At 37.6% G+C, this 18,458-nt stretch overlaps 3 protein-coding genes across 6 annotated transcripts; 1 reads left to right on the plus strand and 2 right to left on the minus strand.

The window, feature by feature from the left end:
• Positions 1–756: 756 nt before the first annotated feature.
• Positions 757–1,783, plus strand: LOC113779559 (RING-H2 finger protein ATL57). Its single transcript, XM_027325169.1, has one exon. It carries the CDS (start codon positions 925–927, stop codon positions 1,684–1,686), a length of 762 nt encoding a protein of 253 aa, XP_027180970.1. The 5' UTR covers positions 757–924; the 3' UTR covers positions 1,687–1,783.
• A 1,230-nt stretch (positions 1,784–3,013) lies between these two features.
• On the minus strand, positions 3,014–8,944 carry LOC113780945. Of its 4 annotated transcripts, XM_027326753.1 has the most exons (10): positions 8,813–8,944; positions 8,068–8,223; positions 7,196–7,964; positions 6,902–7,020; positions 5,237–6,133; positions 4,846–5,146; positions 4,278–4,446; positions 4,018–4,123; positions 3,602–3,853; positions 3,014–3,456 (listed from the first exon to the last, which is right to left on the minus strand). In XM_027326753.1, the coding sequence occupies exons 2-9, from the start codon at positions 8,088–8,090 to the stop codon at positions 3,736–3,738; spliced, it is 2,502 nt and encodes an 833-aa protein (XP_027182554.1). In that variant the 5' UTR covers positions 8,091–8,223; positions 8,813–8,944; the 3' UTR covers positions 3,014–3,456; positions 3,602–3,735. The 4 variants fall into 4 exon arrangements, with proteins under 4 accessions (XP_027182554.1, XP_027182546.1, XP_027182538.1 ...); XM_027326745.1 differs by having other exon boundaries at positions 4,278–4,443; positions 7,196–8,223; XM_027326737.1 differs by having other exon boundaries at positions 7,196–8,223.
• Positions 8,945–14,197: 5,253 nt separating this feature from the next.
• On the minus strand, positions 14,198–15,147 carry LOC113779212 (uncharacterized protein At1g08160-like). Its single transcript, XM_027324731.1, has one exon. It carries the CDS (start codon positions 15,025–15,027, stop codon positions 14,428–14,430), a length of 600 nt encoding a protein of 199 aa, XP_027180532.1. The 5' UTR covers positions 15,028–15,147; the 3' UTR covers positions 14,198–14,427.
• Positions 15,148–18,458: the final 3,311 nt, after the last annotated feature.

The raw sequence follows: 18,458 nt of genomic DNA on the forward strand, positions 1-18,458 counted from the left end.
CCTATCACAATTACAGAATATATCTCATCCAAATCAAATTTTTCTTGCAATTTTAGTTGCAAAAGCCAGTTTGCACTTGCTAACGAAGACATAGTACTATCTTGTCCGAATCAAAATTTTCTTCCAACAGACAATTTTCACTCCGTAGAGAACCAACGACTTTTCCCACATCGGTCCCCTTAGATAACTTCCTTACCTCTTTGGTAGAAAGAGAACCAACGACTTTTCGAAGTTCATTCATATAGATAAAAATAAAAGAAATACGTACTAGTTTGTGAAAGGTTGGCCAAAACATTCAAGTAGACTCCTTGGTACTACGTAGGAAGACAAGAAACAAGAAATCATGGACAACTCTTGCCCCTCTTTTTCCTTCCTCCCACGTAGTATATATAACTGCTAATTCACCCCACTCCATTACGAACAAAAGATTTTACTATCATCTTAAAAAACCCCAAAACCTGGAGCCGGTGATCCGCTAACTGCTGCTGCTGCTGCTAGTTTTGTCCAAACCTCAAAAGATGCCACTTCTCTCTGCACATATACACAACATTCAAGTAAGATCAAGACATATTTGATATAGCTAATAGCCTCCACGCCCCCACCCCTTGTTTGTAGGCCCCATGCATGCATCCGCCAAACCCTTCATCTTCCCTCTCCCTCCTCTCTAGCAGTCTAGCTCACATCAAAATCAAATTAAGTACTCCAAGATTTTTTTATTTTTTGTCCTACTACCCTCTCATACTAAAAACTCAAGAAAGAATCTTTCACTGAAACTCATAAACCCACCCACCCTTATCCCATCCTCTCCATCCTTATCTTTCACTTGTCACTCTTTTCCGAAAAATCCCATCTTCCATTTCACCAGGTACTTCACAAAAACCATAAGAAAAACAAGGAGGACTGGTTTTTTTCGTTTATCACAACATGAAGAAAACTAGTCCAGATATTACTCGGAACGGAAGAATACTACTGCAGCAAGTTCCTGCAGTAGCATCAGGAGGTTTACAAGGCTCTGACTTATCACCAGACCCCATTTTCGAACCCATAAACGGCTCTCCTTCAGAAGCAACAAGTGTTAAAAGAAATCCCAGGCACCCCAGTACACCGTTCGACTCATCAATGGCCTTAACAATCTTAGTCCTCCTAACAGCGCTCTTCTTCATGGGCTTCTTCTCAATCTACATCCGCCGTTTTGCTGAAGAAGACTCCACCGACATCAGCCGCCGCCGGAGACACCCTCCGCGGTTGCGTGATGGCCATAATCAGAAGAACGGTGGTGTGGATCCTGCCACCGTCAAGTCATTGCCACTTGTTTCTTACCGTGGGGGCACGAAGCAGCTGATCACGGATTGTCCAATCTGCTTGAGTGAATTCGAGGAGACGGAAATTGTTAAATTAATCCCGCATTGTGCGCACGTGTTCCACCCCGAGTGCATCGACACGTGGCTGGCTTCACACTTGTCATGTCCACTGTGCAGGTCGACTCAGTTACTTAAGGTGGTCGATGATCATCAGGAGGTTCGATTGGATGTGGAGGAGGAAGAGAACGGTAATGGCGGGGGTGAGCTGGGTGGAAGATCAGCGGTTGATGATTGTGACACGTGTAGTAATCCTGGAATGAGAAGGGTCTGTAGTTGCACGAGCGTGGGAGATCGACTTGTTTTGCACAGAAGCATGAGTTTTTGATGATGATGATGTAAAAGGTAGATATTATAGATAGACACATCGGAAAGGAGGAAATAGAGAAAAAGGAGGGCTTTTCTTTTGCCCTCCTTTTTTGGTTGCTGGGAGGGGGGGGGGGGGGAGGGGGAGGGGGAAGAGGGAATAAAATAAAATAGGCTATTCTTTTGTAAATTTCTTGTATAACACTCAAAAATGACTTCATTAATTGCGTATCAAAGGGTTCTTAGTTATTTTATTTTTGTTATAGGAGTGTTGTGCGGTGAAGTCTGGATAGAGCCTCCAATTCTACAGAAATCTGATTTGATTGATTGCCTAATGGTGTGCTATGGTAGCTGCTAGACTCAATTATTCCTTCCAGTCTCAGTAGCATTTAATTTTGAGGGTAATTTTTTGTTGAACAACATCAATTCGTCCCTAGTTTCATTCATACTAATCTAGTACTAGCATATTTATTTCTCACATGAACAAGTGTGGCATTTGTACTTTTCTATCTTGTCTTGTGAACTTTAAAGTGTGATTAAGTTCGATTTTTTTTTTTTTTTACCCATATTTTGGTTTTACAAGATGACCGAGATTGGATTTGCTAGTTGAGTCAAATGGGAATGGACCTTTTCCTTTTGAGCAACATACGTAAACAGTAAAATCGCAGATCCAAAAGAAGGCCAGTAACCACCATTAAATCATTTGAGACTTGGTGGGTGGGAGGCAAGGTTTGCGAGGTGGAAGGCGTGCATTCAAACCTTACCTCCCACCAATTGTCACATTAAGTGACTTCTTAGAGGTTTAGTCTTCATCGGCCCACTTGATTCGGTTGAATCCTTCTTAGATTAAAATAATGTAAAATATTATAGATAAAGTGACAATTGATAAAAAAAAAAAAAAAAACTTTTCAGTCAGTTGGGAAGAAAATGTAGTGAAAGCTAAAGTTGTTCAGTATAAGAGAAGATCAGCTCTTAACCAATTGTTCCTCAAATTCAGGTGCTCATTTTCAACCACTTGAAACAGACCGTACAACAAGACAATTCCATTCACCAAACAAGGGAAAGGAAAAGGCATGAATTGGGGTAACCATTACACTCAGGCATGTTCAAGACGCAACTAACAAGATAATTGAGGAAATGAAAAGGTATCCACAGCCCACAAGATTCTGTTATTAGATGCAAACGTCATACCAATCCTCTTGATATTTACACAACTGTGTTCCAAGTTATCTGAATGAGAAGCCTAATCTTGGTTAAAAAGAAAAGCTAGTTTTTCCGGTTATGGAGCTCTACTATTCTGGTGCATATCAACAAACCAGAATGTAAAATATTCTGTAATCAAAGGTTCCTGAAAACAGAACAAAATGATGGCCATCTTCATTCAAACAAATAAATAATTCAATTACACAGAGCAAACCAGAGTTTTGGTCTCTGGGGTGTTAGAATACTGGTACAATGTAAACCATTCAGCAATAGTCATCAGAAAACAGTCTCCATGAATCTACAGCTGCATGAGGGTGGAGGATCCAGGTTTCTGCTTTTACTGGTATGACCAAGACTAATAAAACTGCTGCTGAATGTTGTACGATCTGGGGTTCTCAATGAGATCATTAACTTGGAAGTCAAGTCAGGCTTCTTTTCAGCAACTACTTTGGGACAGGCCACCTATTTCAAGCATCAAAATAACTTAATACTGATAAAGCCATCACAAAAACTCAATGACTTTCCTCCCTAGAAACTAGTTGGCTGGTGTATGAACTGGATCGAAGTCCACCTTCGAGCTAACATCTACCTGAAATAATGACAAACAAGTTGTTCTTGCTTATTTTTAGTTTGTACAATGACAGGGTACAAAATACATCTTCAGTCATCTGCTAAACAAACTAAAAGAAGGAAAAAGTTATATAGACTTGCTATATATGGGATTGATGATTTACCTGGTGAGACTACAAGAAGAAGAAAATTGAAAAGACTAGAGCTTGTTGGCATTATGTCCTATTTCAATTTGCATTCTATTTATTCTTGAGATTTTTTTTTTCTTCGGTTTTCCATTTATTTGGCACTCCTTCCATTACTGGACAGAATATGCTCGGACCATCTCAATCACTGGTGCCTGGCACATTGGACACTTCTCTTTTCCCTGGACCAATTTCTCTGCACATCTTGAACATGTGCACATGTGTCCGCACCTATATGGATGGATTCAGTAAGCAAAGAAGTGTCAGGATGCAAAAGGAAAAATACAGTTCCTATCTTTGTCAGAAGATCATCCTAGATGAAATTATACAAATACTAATTTGGAGGTTAATTTGAATAGATGCTGCAATAACACCCAGAGATCATGGTGGGTCACCTGTACAGCAAGGAATCAATGTTTTGTTCACAACACATGCAGCAAATTCCTTTCCTCACAAAATCCCATTTGGAATCATCCTTATGTTGTGCATCCTTGCAAGTATCTACTTCCAAGTAATGAAATCAGCAACGTTGAACCACATTTGTCATATAAAGAGAAGGTAAAGGAATAAACTAAAAACTCAGGACACTTGATAGCAAGAAACACCACACACACCCTGATGTTACCATTAATGATCTCTAACCTAAATCCTTTACCTGCTGAAACAGCTGACCTATTCAAAGCTGCAGAAACTTCTTGCCGAACTGAGCGTTGCAGTTCAAGTTGCATATCCATGCATGCCTCTAGCATCCTCTGCATATTGTCCATGCGCTGTTGAAGCCTAACCATGTCAAGCCTCAATTCATTAATGATCTCCCACTCCTGCTGTACACGGGCAAAAATAGGTTCAAGTTAGACCAAGCTGATTCCAGGGCAAGTTAAATCTTCAGTGTTAGCGCCCCATAAATGTCGGCATTCAGTACATCTTTTCCATGTCTTAAGAACTAACTTTGTGATATAAAAAATGTTATTAAGGCTAGATGTGCACACATGCAAGTGAATGGTAATAAACTGGAAAAATGTACAAGATCAAGCCAAAAGCATTCTGTACATGAGTACTGGCTGATATGACAACCGCAACGGATGAAAAAAATGACATCAAGTGCATACAATTCACATAATAGATCAATATGATATCCACAAGAGTTCAGTTACTAAACAAATGGACCTTGTAACTCTAAGTTGACAAGTTTAAGAACCAAGCAGAGGGATGCGTGCGCTCACAATTCCTAACTGATGATGAGGGCTGTTGTGAGACCAATTTAGTCTATGCAAATCCTGATCCCAGACTGGCTGAGAAGCTGTGTCCGATGGTGAGGTTCTATCAACACCACCTGATAATACACCATCCTGTACCTGATCATCATTCTGCTGTTCCTGATCTTGCTCAATGAAGGCAGGTGAAGATGATGTTCCATCTGCCTCCCAGTCCATAGAAGCATTGCCTTGACGTTCCACGTATGACTGTATCAGCTGGTCAAGGCTTGCTCTGAAACCGCTCCGAAGAAGACTAGAGACACGTCTCCTGAATCAGAAGTAAACAGATAAATACGAAAGAACCCTTTAAGAATCCATCACTTTGAAGAATTTTCCTAAATGTCAATGAGACTCTCACCTGCTAAGAAGTTCTCTTAGCTCCATACTGTAAACATTATCATCCTCTGGAAAATAAAATGCATCAACCCTGCCACTAGAACCACCGACTCCCTGCCCTGAAGGCACATCTAACCAACTATCTATAGCCTCTTGTAAACCATCATCATGCCAATCTTCATTTGGTTCTTGAGTATTATGGTGATCTCTAAAATCATTATCTGGTCTTTCCTGATCCCACTGATGGGCAATGTTTTCTTCCCACGTTTCAGTAAGCCCTTCTTCATTACCATGTGCCCATTCATCGGCTTCAGTACTGGTTGGTTGTTGCCATTCAATTTGTTCATGATCCAAAAACAATACCTGCTCCTCTTCAACTTGAGCTGAAGTTTCTTGCCAATTGGAATCTTCAGCTGCATTGGGTTCCCTATCTTCCACTTGCCCAGTTATCTCGCGTACATCACTTGCCCCACTGTTTGGTGCATTTTGTTCTTGAACAATTTCATCAGTATCTACCAAATAATCATGCACACTGGTTTCAATCTCCGAAGTTTCACTTAGCAATGGATTAGCTTGGACATCAGTCCTCAAGTTCCCAGAAACATCATTCTCCCCGCCTTGTTCCCTAGGCATGTAGTCAACATTGTTTAACAACTCTTGTCCTTCATCACCATGTCCTTCAGCTTCTTCGATAACAGAATGCTGCTGATTTTTGTAACCAATAGAGGGAAAATCATTCCTCTCACTTTCCTCATCAGACGGCTCAAAGAGATCATAGATGTCCTCTAGCACCTCTTGCTCCTCATCTGATTCTAATTGACCATTTCTAGTATGGACCTCACTAGAAGAAGCATATTCAGACTGATGATTGTTTGATGAACCACGAACAGAGTTGTCCAATCTGGACAGAAACCCTTCTCTGTTTCACAGACATGAGGTTAAGGTCTTTATAACTTATAACTGAAATTGGCTAAACTTCCTTGGAAGTAATTACAAGAAATATCTAGGCTACAAAGAAAACTCAGTACAACTTTCCATAACCATGCTAGATTTTTTCCACTTAAATATAGGACTTGACAAGTCAAATAGCAGCATATTCCAAAGTTTGTGACAAAAAAGAAAAAAGGAAAAAAAAAGAAAAGAAATAATGCTAGATACTGCTCAACAACTAAATAGTGGTAGAAAAGTAAGTCAGGGGATTATGGAATTTGGAATTGGACTAGATTTTTGTGTCAAATTTCTAAATTTATCTTAGGTTGATGAATAAGCTTCATTTCAGCTGAACGCTCAATGTCTCCAATGGCAATATCTTTATGGTGGGTAACGTAACATGAACCACACTTTGGGGTTCTTCATGAACAACATGTGTGTAGGAGAATAAAATTTGACAGTGTCTCTTGTTGCTGGTTAACTTTGGTGTTGAAAAAAAGCAGTAAACAACCAAATTTTTTTCCAGAGGAACAAAGGGCAGGCTGATTAAAAGATCACACCAACTGCATCTACCAAAGGAGAGGAAATTACATTTTGAAATCCCAAGAAACAGGAAGATAATAATACATAAAGCATCAAGAACAGCAAGAACAGGTAAGTAAACTATTGTTAGCTAATACACAAAAGATGCACTGACAAGAGCAGGAATGTGACAAAGTAAGTTCCTTACTTATATACTTGTTTGAAGTCCAATTACCTTAAATCAGAAACAGTATTTCTCTGCCTCAACAAACCCAGTTCACTTGCTGCTCTGGAAGTCTGTCTTTCATCACGAATCGTGCTTTCATTTCTCAAGAACCTGCCCCTGAGCAATGACTGCAAAAGTTTACTATTATTAGCACAGGCAAAGCTGAATAGTCATTTTGTCTAAATCATCTTTCTGGTGTTATGAACAGTTCCTCCTACATATTATCTAATGAAGGACCTCAATCACATTAATAGTTCAGTTGTAAGAATTAAATCAATGGAAGTCCTCAAAGTGACACTTAACCTGAATACGACTGCGATAAGTAAAGCTAGATACAGGCCTATGATCCAACAATTCTTCAATTTCTCTTTTCCGTTCACTCTGTGCTCGGGCAAGCAAATCAAGAAGAGCCTGCCTGCCACATAACCTTCGGATGGCCTTTCGCTCACAAATTTCACCATGATTTACCAGCAAGCCATCACGTACTAGCTCAATCTGAGGACCAATTTCAGAAGCTCCTTCATCTGTAGGAGAATCATAATTGCCTCTCTGTTGGCAGTTCACTTGCACCCACTCCATAATGATTCTGACCCTTTCGCGCTCATTTTCACCCAGCCACTGTGCCCTTGAATGATTATTTATATGTGAACCATTGGGTGGATGGCTCTTTGCACCGCTGTTCATCCATTCACGGAATATTTGTCTTACACGTTCCCGTTCTACTTCTCCAAGATCAGCTGACTGCTCTGATACGAGACTATTGCTGTCATCATGCTCATTTTCGGAACCAATATGGCTCTGTGAACAAGTGCCATATTCATTCTGAACATAACTGGCCTCCAAGCTCTCATTGCCATTAATGCTTTCTGGCCCGTCTGACAGAAAGGTACTCACAGAGTCAGTATTTGACTGGTCACTCCTTTGGTGCTGAATCCTCTCTCCAAGTCTCGCATTGGGATGATTCACCACATGCTCACCCTCAAGCTCCCGCCACATTTGCAGGAGAGAGGATGCCTGGGTGCTCTGCCTGCTTTGTTCACCCCATTGCCTTGACTGTGAAGAATGAGACTCCCTAAGAAATGAAGAATCAAACACAGAAACATTGTGTAAATCTGCAACAGCCATTGTACGGTCACAAATCAGAAATTTTAATTCTCAACCATGATAGTCATCACCCTGGATCTAAGACACCAGCCATCTTCTCATAATGCTTCCAAAAATTGTCTTGTTATCACAAGAACTCTCTTGAAACTTTGTACTCATCAATCGCCATCATCACCACAGTAGAAATGACAAGTTCAACTGATGCAAAAACAGAGGAACTTCAATACCTGCAAAAACTCATCACAGTTAAATCAAAAATCAAAACATTTTTGAATTATAGTAAAACAAGTTAGACTAACATCAGTACCTCCATCCCTTCTAACAAGTAACTTAAAGATATGATTTCCGGAAGAGAGAGAAAATTTCATCTGCATACAGATCCTTCTTTTTCTTTGAAAAGCAAATCCCACCACCAAAAGGAAAAAGCAAAACCTCTAACCATTGAACCATTCAAAATTGGAAAGGAAGAAAACATAACCTTGACCCGACAAGACTCACTGTTTCCATCAGAAAACCACTCTATCCATCAGAATAAATCATATTTTAACTCAAAACTTGGATTAAAGAACAGAGGAAAAAATCATGCCCGTGAACATACATGACATGTTAACAATTGACGACATACTCCATTAATATCTCATCTCAGGAATCTAAACTTAAAGAACACTCAAGCCCATTTGCATTTAGATCAAAGCGAATCAGATAAATGCACTAATCATTACTGAAACAAAAAGAAATAACCTTAAAAGATTGTTAAAAAAATTAAAAGACAAGAGCACATTATTCTTTTGTACGCAAGACTAAAAACAAGCTCACCTTTTTCTTTCTTTGCAGCTTGTGAAACCCCAGCTCAATGCTTTAACAAAAGGGTCACACGAATCAACCCTTGATGGCCAAAACAGTTACTTATAAGCAATTGTGAGCATTTCTTCTCTTGAGAGAAATGAGGCGGTGGGTTAGGGGAGAGAGGGAGGTGGGATTTATGAAAATAATAAATGAGGGCACGTCACCGTTCTTTTGATGAAATCTAAGTGGTAATTTCTGAAAAGATCCCTCACGTTTGCATTTATTCTTTTTCATCCGTTATATTTGGCATGATAGATTTTGGCTCCGAACATATACAACATATAACGATTTGCCCCACACCAATTTTATGAAAATCCTTGTCCGCACATCTAGTAATATTATTAATCTATTAGTAAACCAAGAGAAAAATTAGAATGGTATACGACTTTTTCTACATTAGTAAAGTGATTATACTTTTGGTTGAAAATATAGAAGAAAAGTTATATACTAATATATGATAATTGAATGTTTTTTCTTTTTAAGAAAAAGATTTCAATTGTACTATTTGTACAATTTATTTAGTAGTATGTGGTATATATGAATGCCATCTTTTCAAGTAAACAAATTTTTAGTAGTATTACAAGATTTGGAATCGCATGACAAAACTAATTATTGAATCAAATTTAAAGGTGCAAAATAATGAATTCAACTTATAAAGTTTATTGAAGTCGAATATGACATCGAAGATATGTACTTATGCACAATACTAGAAGATTTTTGCTCGAAGAATAAAAGTACTAATGCAATACACTTACAGAGGAGGAAATAAGTATGACAAATGAAAAAGTTAAATCCAATAACACGTGAACCTAATCTTTGTTGGATTATCTCCTTATCTGTCAACTGATTGTTGTTACCAAATACATCTCATTTATTTTTTTTTTTTTTGCTTTCTACCAGGAAAAACAAAAGAAAATGAAAGTACTATGTGATGACATGAGGGAACTGAAATGCATCTTTTTAAATGTCAAGGCCAAGAAGGTAAAACTACAAACATGAGAGACTATTGCTGCAAATTTCCCAAAGAAGTGTCCAAGTCTTACCCGGTAATTTTGCCTTAACTCTAACGTTAAAACTTTTGTTGTCGTCCAATAAGGTGGTTTAGACACGGGATGACGCGTGTTAATTGTCGTTTTCACTCAACGAGATTATGAAACTTCCTGCCCCCAACAACGAGAGTCTTGAATTTAACGGTAAGTTGAGGGGCGAGGCGGTAGCTACAGTTCAGTGACCTCCCACGCTGTCGTTTTAATGCGGTAGGTGAAATTGTATGACACTCGAAGAAGAAGGGACTTGGAAGGCTTGTTTGGCCGAATGGCTTTATAAATTCTTTTTGTTTTCAGGCATTTAGATGTATTCAGCAATGAATGATCATTTTCCTTTTCTTTTTTTTTTTTTGGTCTGTTGGTGATTATTAGTGGTATTTGGAGTATTGTATTTTGGATGTTTCTAGACAACTGTAGTAGAACAACAGGGGAAATATTGACTTTATAGTGAAATTATGATAGCCATGAGATTGACAGAGATTTTTTGCTGCTAAATCATCCAATCTTAGGCCTTATTTGGAATGCAATTTTTCTTCAAACAAAATTTTATGATTTTCATGAACACATTTTGTAATTATCTTTTTAGATCACATACATTAAATTATTACGATACAACTTTTCACAAAAATTTCAAAAAATAACAATCCAAACGAGCTCTGTTGGCCTTGTTTGGATTGCTATTTAAAAGAAAAAATTACGTTTTTCGTAAATACATTTTTTAACTAACTTTTTACTTTACACACATTAAATCAATATAATATATTTCTCTATAAAAAAAATTCAGAAAATAGCAATCCAAACGGGCTTGGACCTCCTACACTAAAGTCTTTGGCTAATTTTTTTTTTTCTATTTTTGAGCTTAGGTTTATGCAAAGTTATTAGCCTCCTAGTTATTAATCCTATAATAAGTATATTAGGAAATTCACGTAGCTATCATCTTCATCATGATACCGTCCACAGGCATTTGAAAATTGTGCCTTTTCCTATTAACGGCTAGGACGCATGTAACCTAAAAGCAACAGCCATTATTGACATCTATGCTCTGGGACTCAAAGCCGGTTGTAATTTATTAGGTTGTTAATACACACATCTAAACACCTTTTTCCACTTACAATTCAAAATGGTTAGCAATTGATTAAGTGATTAAATCCATGTAATGTTCTAATCTCTAAGGACTTCTAATCATGCACAAGTCACATGAACAAGACCAAATTTTCCTTAAAACAATGATCAAGAAAGTAGGAGGAGTCATTTGTTGTGATCTGCGCTGCATGTTCATTTCATCATATGACTTGGGAAAACAATCCGTTGACTAAAGATGAAGCACTAAATATCAATCTGGTCATGATCCTCTCTATTCTATACGTAGTATAATTGGATGAAAGAATTTTAAGGGGCACTGTCCCTTCAATCAACGACACATTGCTCCTTATCTAAAGGGTGTTAAAGTTATAGACAGCCACAGTCCCACAACTTAAATAGGAGAAGTCTCGTACCTAATCCATACTAATGCTATTGAGAAGTGTGATGCCCTATATTTGGGGCACAATTAACTGCCTTAATGGGCATAATTGCATGACTCAAGGTTTGTTTTACAGCCCTAAAAAAATACTTAATGTTAGTCAATGTTTGTTTGCGCTTGTTCGTTCTAATTTTGCCTTCGTGTATGTGATTTTGTTTGAAACTCGTGCTTTTTTCCATGGAATCATGTTCCAATTGTCTGTGGTCACATGGACAACATCTCAAGGAGGAACGAGGTGATGGCGTCACTGTAATGGTTAGCCTGTTTATAGTTTTCTTTCATATCCACAGTCATCAATAAATTGTACTTAACCATCAAATATCTCTCCTTTAATTTTTCGAGCAAATTATCCGGATGGCCACTGAACTTTTAAAATCGTCGAGTTTTGATCACTGAATTATTAAAAGTCTGATTTTGGTCACTGAACTATCTAAAATCTAGATTTCGGATCATTTCGTTAGATTTGATCGTTAACTATGCCAGATCTGAGTTTCCCGCACGATTCACGAGCCCAAAAAAAAGAGGCATAGTTAATGAATAAAATTTGACAGAATGACCTGAAACTTAAATTTCAAATAGTTCAGTGACCAAAATCAAATTTTTAATAGCTTAGTGATCAAAACTCGAAGATTTCAAAAGTTCAGTGACCATCCTGATAATTTGCTCTAATTTTTTTACGCCTATGGGTGAGCTGAATCATATAGTTACCCCAAGTTTCCCTTTTTGTGGCCACTTTCAAAGGACACTAACTCATTAGAGAATTACTTATTCACGTGAGAAGTAACAAATTCTTGTGAAATTTGTCTGACTGGTTTTTCTCTTGCATGATAAGACTTGACAATATCAAGAACTTTAAACAATATCTTTGACATGATTGTTTTGGAGGCTTTCGGTTAGCATGACTCTTAGAACCGTTCCTTACACCAAGTCAAGACTTCAAAACCTCATCTAATGCATTATAATGAAGTATTACGCTTCTTTATTCAAAAAATTCAAAGAATACAGTAATGGAATTGTCTGATTAGCAGGTTCACTCCCATATAGGCCCCAGTTGGACTCCTCTTTCCTCGTGAGATAGGAGTAATATAGATTGTTGTCGTTAAAAAAAAAAAAAAACTGTGGGAGACATTAATCCTGAATTTTGTCAATTAAATTTAACAAACCAACACCATAATTCAGAGCCTGAGTTGATTTTGCAGCTATTTGGACTAGTACGTAGCACTAATCACCGTCAACCATTCGATTCAACAACTAAATTAATAAGGTGAGAATTCGGGCCACTCATGTGCTTGAAACTTCTCGCAGGCTTCACTTTTGATCAAGTCCAGTTTACCTAAGCAATAAGACTCGTCAACAACCTTCTCGCCTGACAATCCAATATATGTTGACAGGCACGTACAATTTCTTGACATTGACTCAGGATTCGTCCCACCAAACTAATTATTTGGTTCCAGAAAATACAGGCAGTTTCCTTTTACATTTGGTCCCTAATAAAAGATGCAATGCAGATATTTTACTTGAGACATATGTTCTGGAGCTAGGATCTAGCCCGAGTGCTTTTTGCAGAGATATTTTGTTGGTGGGGGTCGAGGAAGTAGATGTTGTTTAAGATGAGCAATTGCATTGTTCTAGTTCTTGTGTTCGGATTCGAGGGCTGTCTTGTCGGTTGTCAGGTTCAATATGCCAACTTGAGACAATGCACGTTAGGCAAAATGGGAAATTGATCAGAGGAAAACTGTTATTTTCTACAAAATTAATTTGGAATCTCACTCTCGTCTATACGACTAGTCTTTAATCACTATAAAGTCGTGAATGCCGTTCATTCGCTTTTTGCTAAACGTCCGACAGAGCCACCTATAAGCTGGCTCCATTGGCCCAATTTTGGTAGTTTTGACGCTAATACGTGTTTTATGTGGAGAACAGAGAGAGACACACACACATATATAGCTTAGGGTTATTAGCTTAGTAAGTGTTTGTTGCCGATGAGACCTCGTTTAGTGATCAAGATTGAGGTCCCAATAACTAGAGGCGGTAGGCTTAAGTCTCATGTAATATGAGTTTATTCCAACTATCATAATATTAATTAGTCTATTTCAAATCATAAATCGCACCAGCAACCATTACTAAGAGACATCCCGCTATATATATATATTTAGTCATTTGAAAGTTAAGTTTCTTTGATTATTAATAATAAAAAAGAAAGAGGTATATTTTGTACTCTATTTGTGTATCCCTTCTAAGTACTCTATTTCATCTGGTATTTCGTAGGTATGAATAAAAGATTGCTCTCCCACAACCCCGTTTTCATGGTTTAGACTGCTCCCATTTCACTCGCCACTACTACGGGAATCGCTTTTGCTTTCTTTTCCTCTAGCTACTAAGATGTTTCAGTTTAATTATAATCCATATCTTTTGATCCAACTATGTGGGTTATCTGTAATCAGGTTTAAAAAAAAAAAAAGGAAATAATTTGCTCCATTTCACCACTAAATTTTTTTTGGTTGACAAAGGAATCCAGAACTACTACTCGAGAGTGTGCATTAGGTAAATCCTTCCTCGTACAATAGTCCTGTGCGCTAAAGTTTGTTTGCCACTAAACTTTATTGGCTGTTTTGTTGAATTGTACCTCATAACCACTCATCTATCGACCAAAACATCTGAGCAAGCTGGAAGGATATATATAGTCAGTAGTCAGACGCTTCTCAAATACAAAACGTTAATTCCAAACCAAAATAGAACAAAAGGGCAAAGGTTAGAAAATCAAAAAGGAACATTTTGATATCAGAGTTGAATATATGGCACCAATGTATTTCAAACCAGGCTACGAATGGTACATTAACAAAACGAACAAAATAGATACACTATGGGATTAACCAAATATAACAAATGACACCGAAGAAAACCAAACAATCAAAAAATGGAAAAAAAAAAAAAAAAAAACAAACCTCAATTCAAGAATAACATAAGACTTCAGAATCAGGGGCTGGGTATTAAGTTACTATATATATATATATATATTACAAATCAATATCACAGAAGGTCCTCTCGAAATTCCTGGATGAAGAGAAATGAACCACAAGAGGGCCACATAAAAGCCTTAAGGTACGATGAGATTTAATTGCTCCAACCTTGAACCTTATCTTCGCCTTCACTCGAAGCTCAACTTCGATCTCCCCGGTACTTCTTTCCATCCTCAGGTTTCTTGCAGTCCCTGGAAACAGCTCAGCGTTAGTGGCGACAAGATTTAGCCCCAGATGAGTCACATTTCGTCGAGGCTGATAAAAGGGCTGGACATTGTTGAATGCAACAGTCGAATCATCGTATAAAACTCTGGTCTCAATTCTGTCATAGTAAATTGAGACCTTGCTGTTGGGGTTGTACGCTCTCAGCCCAAAATTGAAGGTGGCATTGAGATGATCAGCGGTTAAATTGTAGTTATGAATTGAGCCAGACTCAATTGTATAGACAAGCTTTCGAGGCTTGACTGCTAACCAAATGACGATCACAGCTATGCCTACAAGGAGAATCAGAGCTAGTAAGATCATAGCAATGATTCTGAGTAGCGTTGAATGGGCGGGCCAGGCAGCAATTTGTCCGGGTGCTCGTGAATTGGCCATTTGCAAATTTGGTCGCGCAAGAAGAAATGCTCAGGGACTTGTGCTCTGGAGATGTCAGTTGTTTTATACAGATGAAAAGGTTGAGAATGTTTGCTTGGAGAAGCTACAATCAATCATCTTCTATCTGGTATTAAATTATCTTCTTTCCTCTATTCCAGGGGAGAAAGGTAAAGTGGATATGATGCCTCCATTACCTCTTCTTTTCTTTTTTACACTTTTTTCACTTTACATTTCTTGCTTGAAAATGAAGGTATCCTGCAGCTGCAGATTCCAATTTGCATGAACTGGACATGAATGTGCTTGTCTTGCATAGCTGAAAAAGGCATCATAAGCTACCAATCAACTGCATTTGAGGGACTATCTTTGACGAGAATGTTGGTATCTTCGTATCTCAGCTGGAAAATTCTTGCTTAAACTCCAAGATGTTCGAATGTATCATGCGATTATTTACCAATCCTAGATGGTCTGTGCTTAGTAAAAAGCATCTACATCACAGGTTTAACGACTCCAAAATGGGCATTTTTTTTGAATATATCTTAAATAGGGGCCTGAACAACTGAGCTTCCCGAACCAGTAATTCAATTTGGAACATCACAAATAGTTGCCATTGTTAGAACAGATTTCGGATATCAGAAATGGTTAGGATATGTTGCAACATTTCATACTTAAGAGCTTATACACCACTTGAGAAGAGAAAAAATTTGAAGAAAAAAAATGGCAGTCGAAACAGATAAACTAGGAAGTAAAATTCTTTGGGCTGCATCAAGGCATCGACAAACTGGCGCAAGAGCTTCCTTCGCCAATTATGATATGATGATAGCGGCTCTCATTCTTGTGGGAATAAGAAAATTTGAAAAGATGTAAGTTTTGGAAGTAAGTAACATCGCACTTTGATTTCAAGAAACAGTTTTTACCCAAATTGGTCAATTTGGTGCAGTTATACATGATCTCATTGCTTTAATTAGACAAACTTCAAAATAGCACATCCAATAAAATTGCGCCAAATTGAGAAATCAGGTTGAGAAATCAGGTGGAAAAAAATCCGGGTTCTAAAAAATTAGTTGGATAATGGAAATTAAAGCAAGTTACTGGCCAGAGACACTAACTTATCCACAAGTAAAAGGAATTATTGTATTCATTAAGGCTTAAAATTGATGATCTAGCAATTTAGGACCAATTTAGCTTCGTCATAATTGTAACAGCTCCTAACCTAAAAGACAAGGAAGAAAACCCACTTTAATGATAGCCCTTAATTCCTTAATTGGCAACTTAATGCAGCCTAAAAAACCTATGAATAAACGATAAGAAAGAAAGGAGGCCTAAACTTTAGGATGCACGTAAAAGTAAACAACCATCGTGTTAAATGATCATTATCTAATGGATATGAAAGCCGCACTCAGGTGCTTTGCTTCGGTCAACGGGCAATGATTCAAGTATAGACGAACAGCTAGCCCGGAGTCTTGAAATAAACGTGGGAGATATCATATGTGGGTGGAAGCAAGCAAGCATGGGAGTAGGAACTGACACTTAAGACTATACATGCCACACCAGAAATTCTAACCCTCTATGTGTCCGTGAATGGAGGACATAAGTAGGGTGTTCATTGGTCGGTAATCAAGAATTTGGCAATCAGTTTGTCAAGACTAATACTTGATTAATGTCCAAACTTTAATTTGGCAAACTGGGTATTGATAATTAGATTTTGGTCGGAGAGAGAGAGAGAGTAAAAATTTTGAAAATTCAACCGGTAATCGGAAATATGTTTTTAATATCCATTTTATCAAACAATTAAATTGGATGTATTTCGGATTTATCAAATTCTAAATTACCGAAATCCCAAAATCCAATCTACATTGTATTCGCCGATTTTTCAATTTTTTCCGAAATTTGAACACCCTAGATATAAGGGACTTTTTTAATTTTCATGAGGAAAAGAAAGACATTATTGTTATGCACTTGCTTGATTGATTGTCACAATTCGATCACACTTCCATCCTTTTTGAGGGTTAGAATTTTAAATTTGCGTTTAATTATCTGCTGGAGTCAGAAATTTTAGGTTAAAAAAAAAAAATTTCATTCTCTTTTCCTGGGAGGTAGAACCAATCTACTAGAAAAGAAAAACTTCGACTTGATTATTTATTCTGAACTGTTCAGATCAACAACCCTGGAATCTGGTAGGATTTTGTTTGGTGTGGTCGTGTAGGATTATCGTATTTAATACATATTTTCATAAACATCTCTATATATAAAGCATTACTATTTTTTGGTGTTAGAATTTCCTATCATTTAATAGATTATCTAACATACCATTCTTCTGTAAACTTTTACAATCTATTTCCCCTTATTTCTCTTACCCGCACTCCCTTCTTTCTCTCAATAATATGTGGTATAACTTCCTCCAAACTACCACTAATTCATACACTATTTCAAAAAAATGATAACCCTAAATTGTACAAAGTTTTCTCACCCCTTAATTTGTAGTTGATGTAGAAGAAATACAAGCCAAATTAGTGAGCTTAAAGTCAATACAAGCCAATACAACTGCACCAAACCATAGTTGCATCTCCCTGTGTCCATATTACACAATCGGCTGACTTTTTGGAGCTCTGTGGTGCGTTGATGTAGAAGAAATTTTATAGTACTTATTGATCCTTTTTGCCATATGCCCATCATATTACGTTACCCATTTTTTTTCTTTGCGGATAAAGTAAGTTATCATCTTCTATGTTAATTGAATATTTAATTTACCTTAGGCTTAAAATCAGTAGCAGAAGAATTTAGCTGGTATGATTCCCATGATCTCTAAGCGATTTTCTTCCCTTCCCTTAGTTGTTTGTTCCCTCTTTACTTTGAGACTGATTTGAAAAAGCCACCCTCAGGAGGTGTAATAACACGTCACTGGCCATTTGGTCCGGTGGTCATCCCCTTCTTTGGGGATGCTGGAAGTCAGGGGTTCAACTCCTGCCCCCACAACTTGCCACTCTACGTGGCTGGTCTTTTCCCCCTCCCTAGGGTATGGCGACCTTCCTGACTTGTCCAGGATTCGAATCCCGCTGTTAACGTAATCCCCGTAAGGATTGACCTGGACACTACCAAATTGCCAAGCCAAATTAGTGAGCTTAAAACCCATTACATCATTTGGATTTGCAAAGAATATTATTACATTAGAATTGCATTGGATGCTGAACTCAGATTACTAGAATTAGGTATTGTTGTCATCACCAAATTCTGGGGTTTTGGGCTTAAGTCATCTTCCAACTCATATGGGACAACTCAGGCACATGACGCATCAAATTTCTCTTCTTTTGTTTGAAATCTATTTGACAATTAAATTTCCATGTCTGGGAATTTACTTGTGCATACACTAAATTGCCTTATTTTTTTTTTTTTTTTTTCTCAAACGATAACACTTTCATTAGCCAAATCAAAAG

Source organism: Coffea eugenioides, chromosome 1, assembly GCF_003713205.1.
Source record: "Coffea eugenioides isolate CCC68of chromosome 1, Ceug_1.0, whole genome shotgun sequence".
In the NCBI taxonomy this organism is placed as follows: Eukaryota; Viridiplantae; Streptophyta; class Magnoliopsida; order Gentianales; family Rubiaceae; genus Coffea; species Coffea eugenioides.

Coding starts and splice junctions, on each gene's coding strand:
- LOC113779559 (XM_027325169.1), top strand. CDS start 925: ATGAAGAAAACTAGTCCAGATATTACTCGGAACGGAAGAATACTACTG.
- LOC113779212 (XM_027324731.1), bottom strand. CDS start 15,027: ATGGCCAATTCACGAGCACCCGGACAAATTGCTGCCTGGCCCGCCCAT.
- LOC113780945 (XM_027326737.1), bottom strand. CDS start 8,017: ATGGCTGTTGCAGATTTACACAATGTTTCTGTGTTTGATTCTTCATTT. Junction 4,124..4,277: donor TAGGTCAGCTGTTTCAGCAG/GTAAAGGATTTA, acceptor ACTTGGAAGTAG/ATACTTGCAAGGATGCACAA. Junction 3,854..4,017: donor ATTGATTCCTTGCTGTACAG/GTGACCCACCAT, acceptor CCATCCATATAG/GTGCGGACACATGTGCACAT.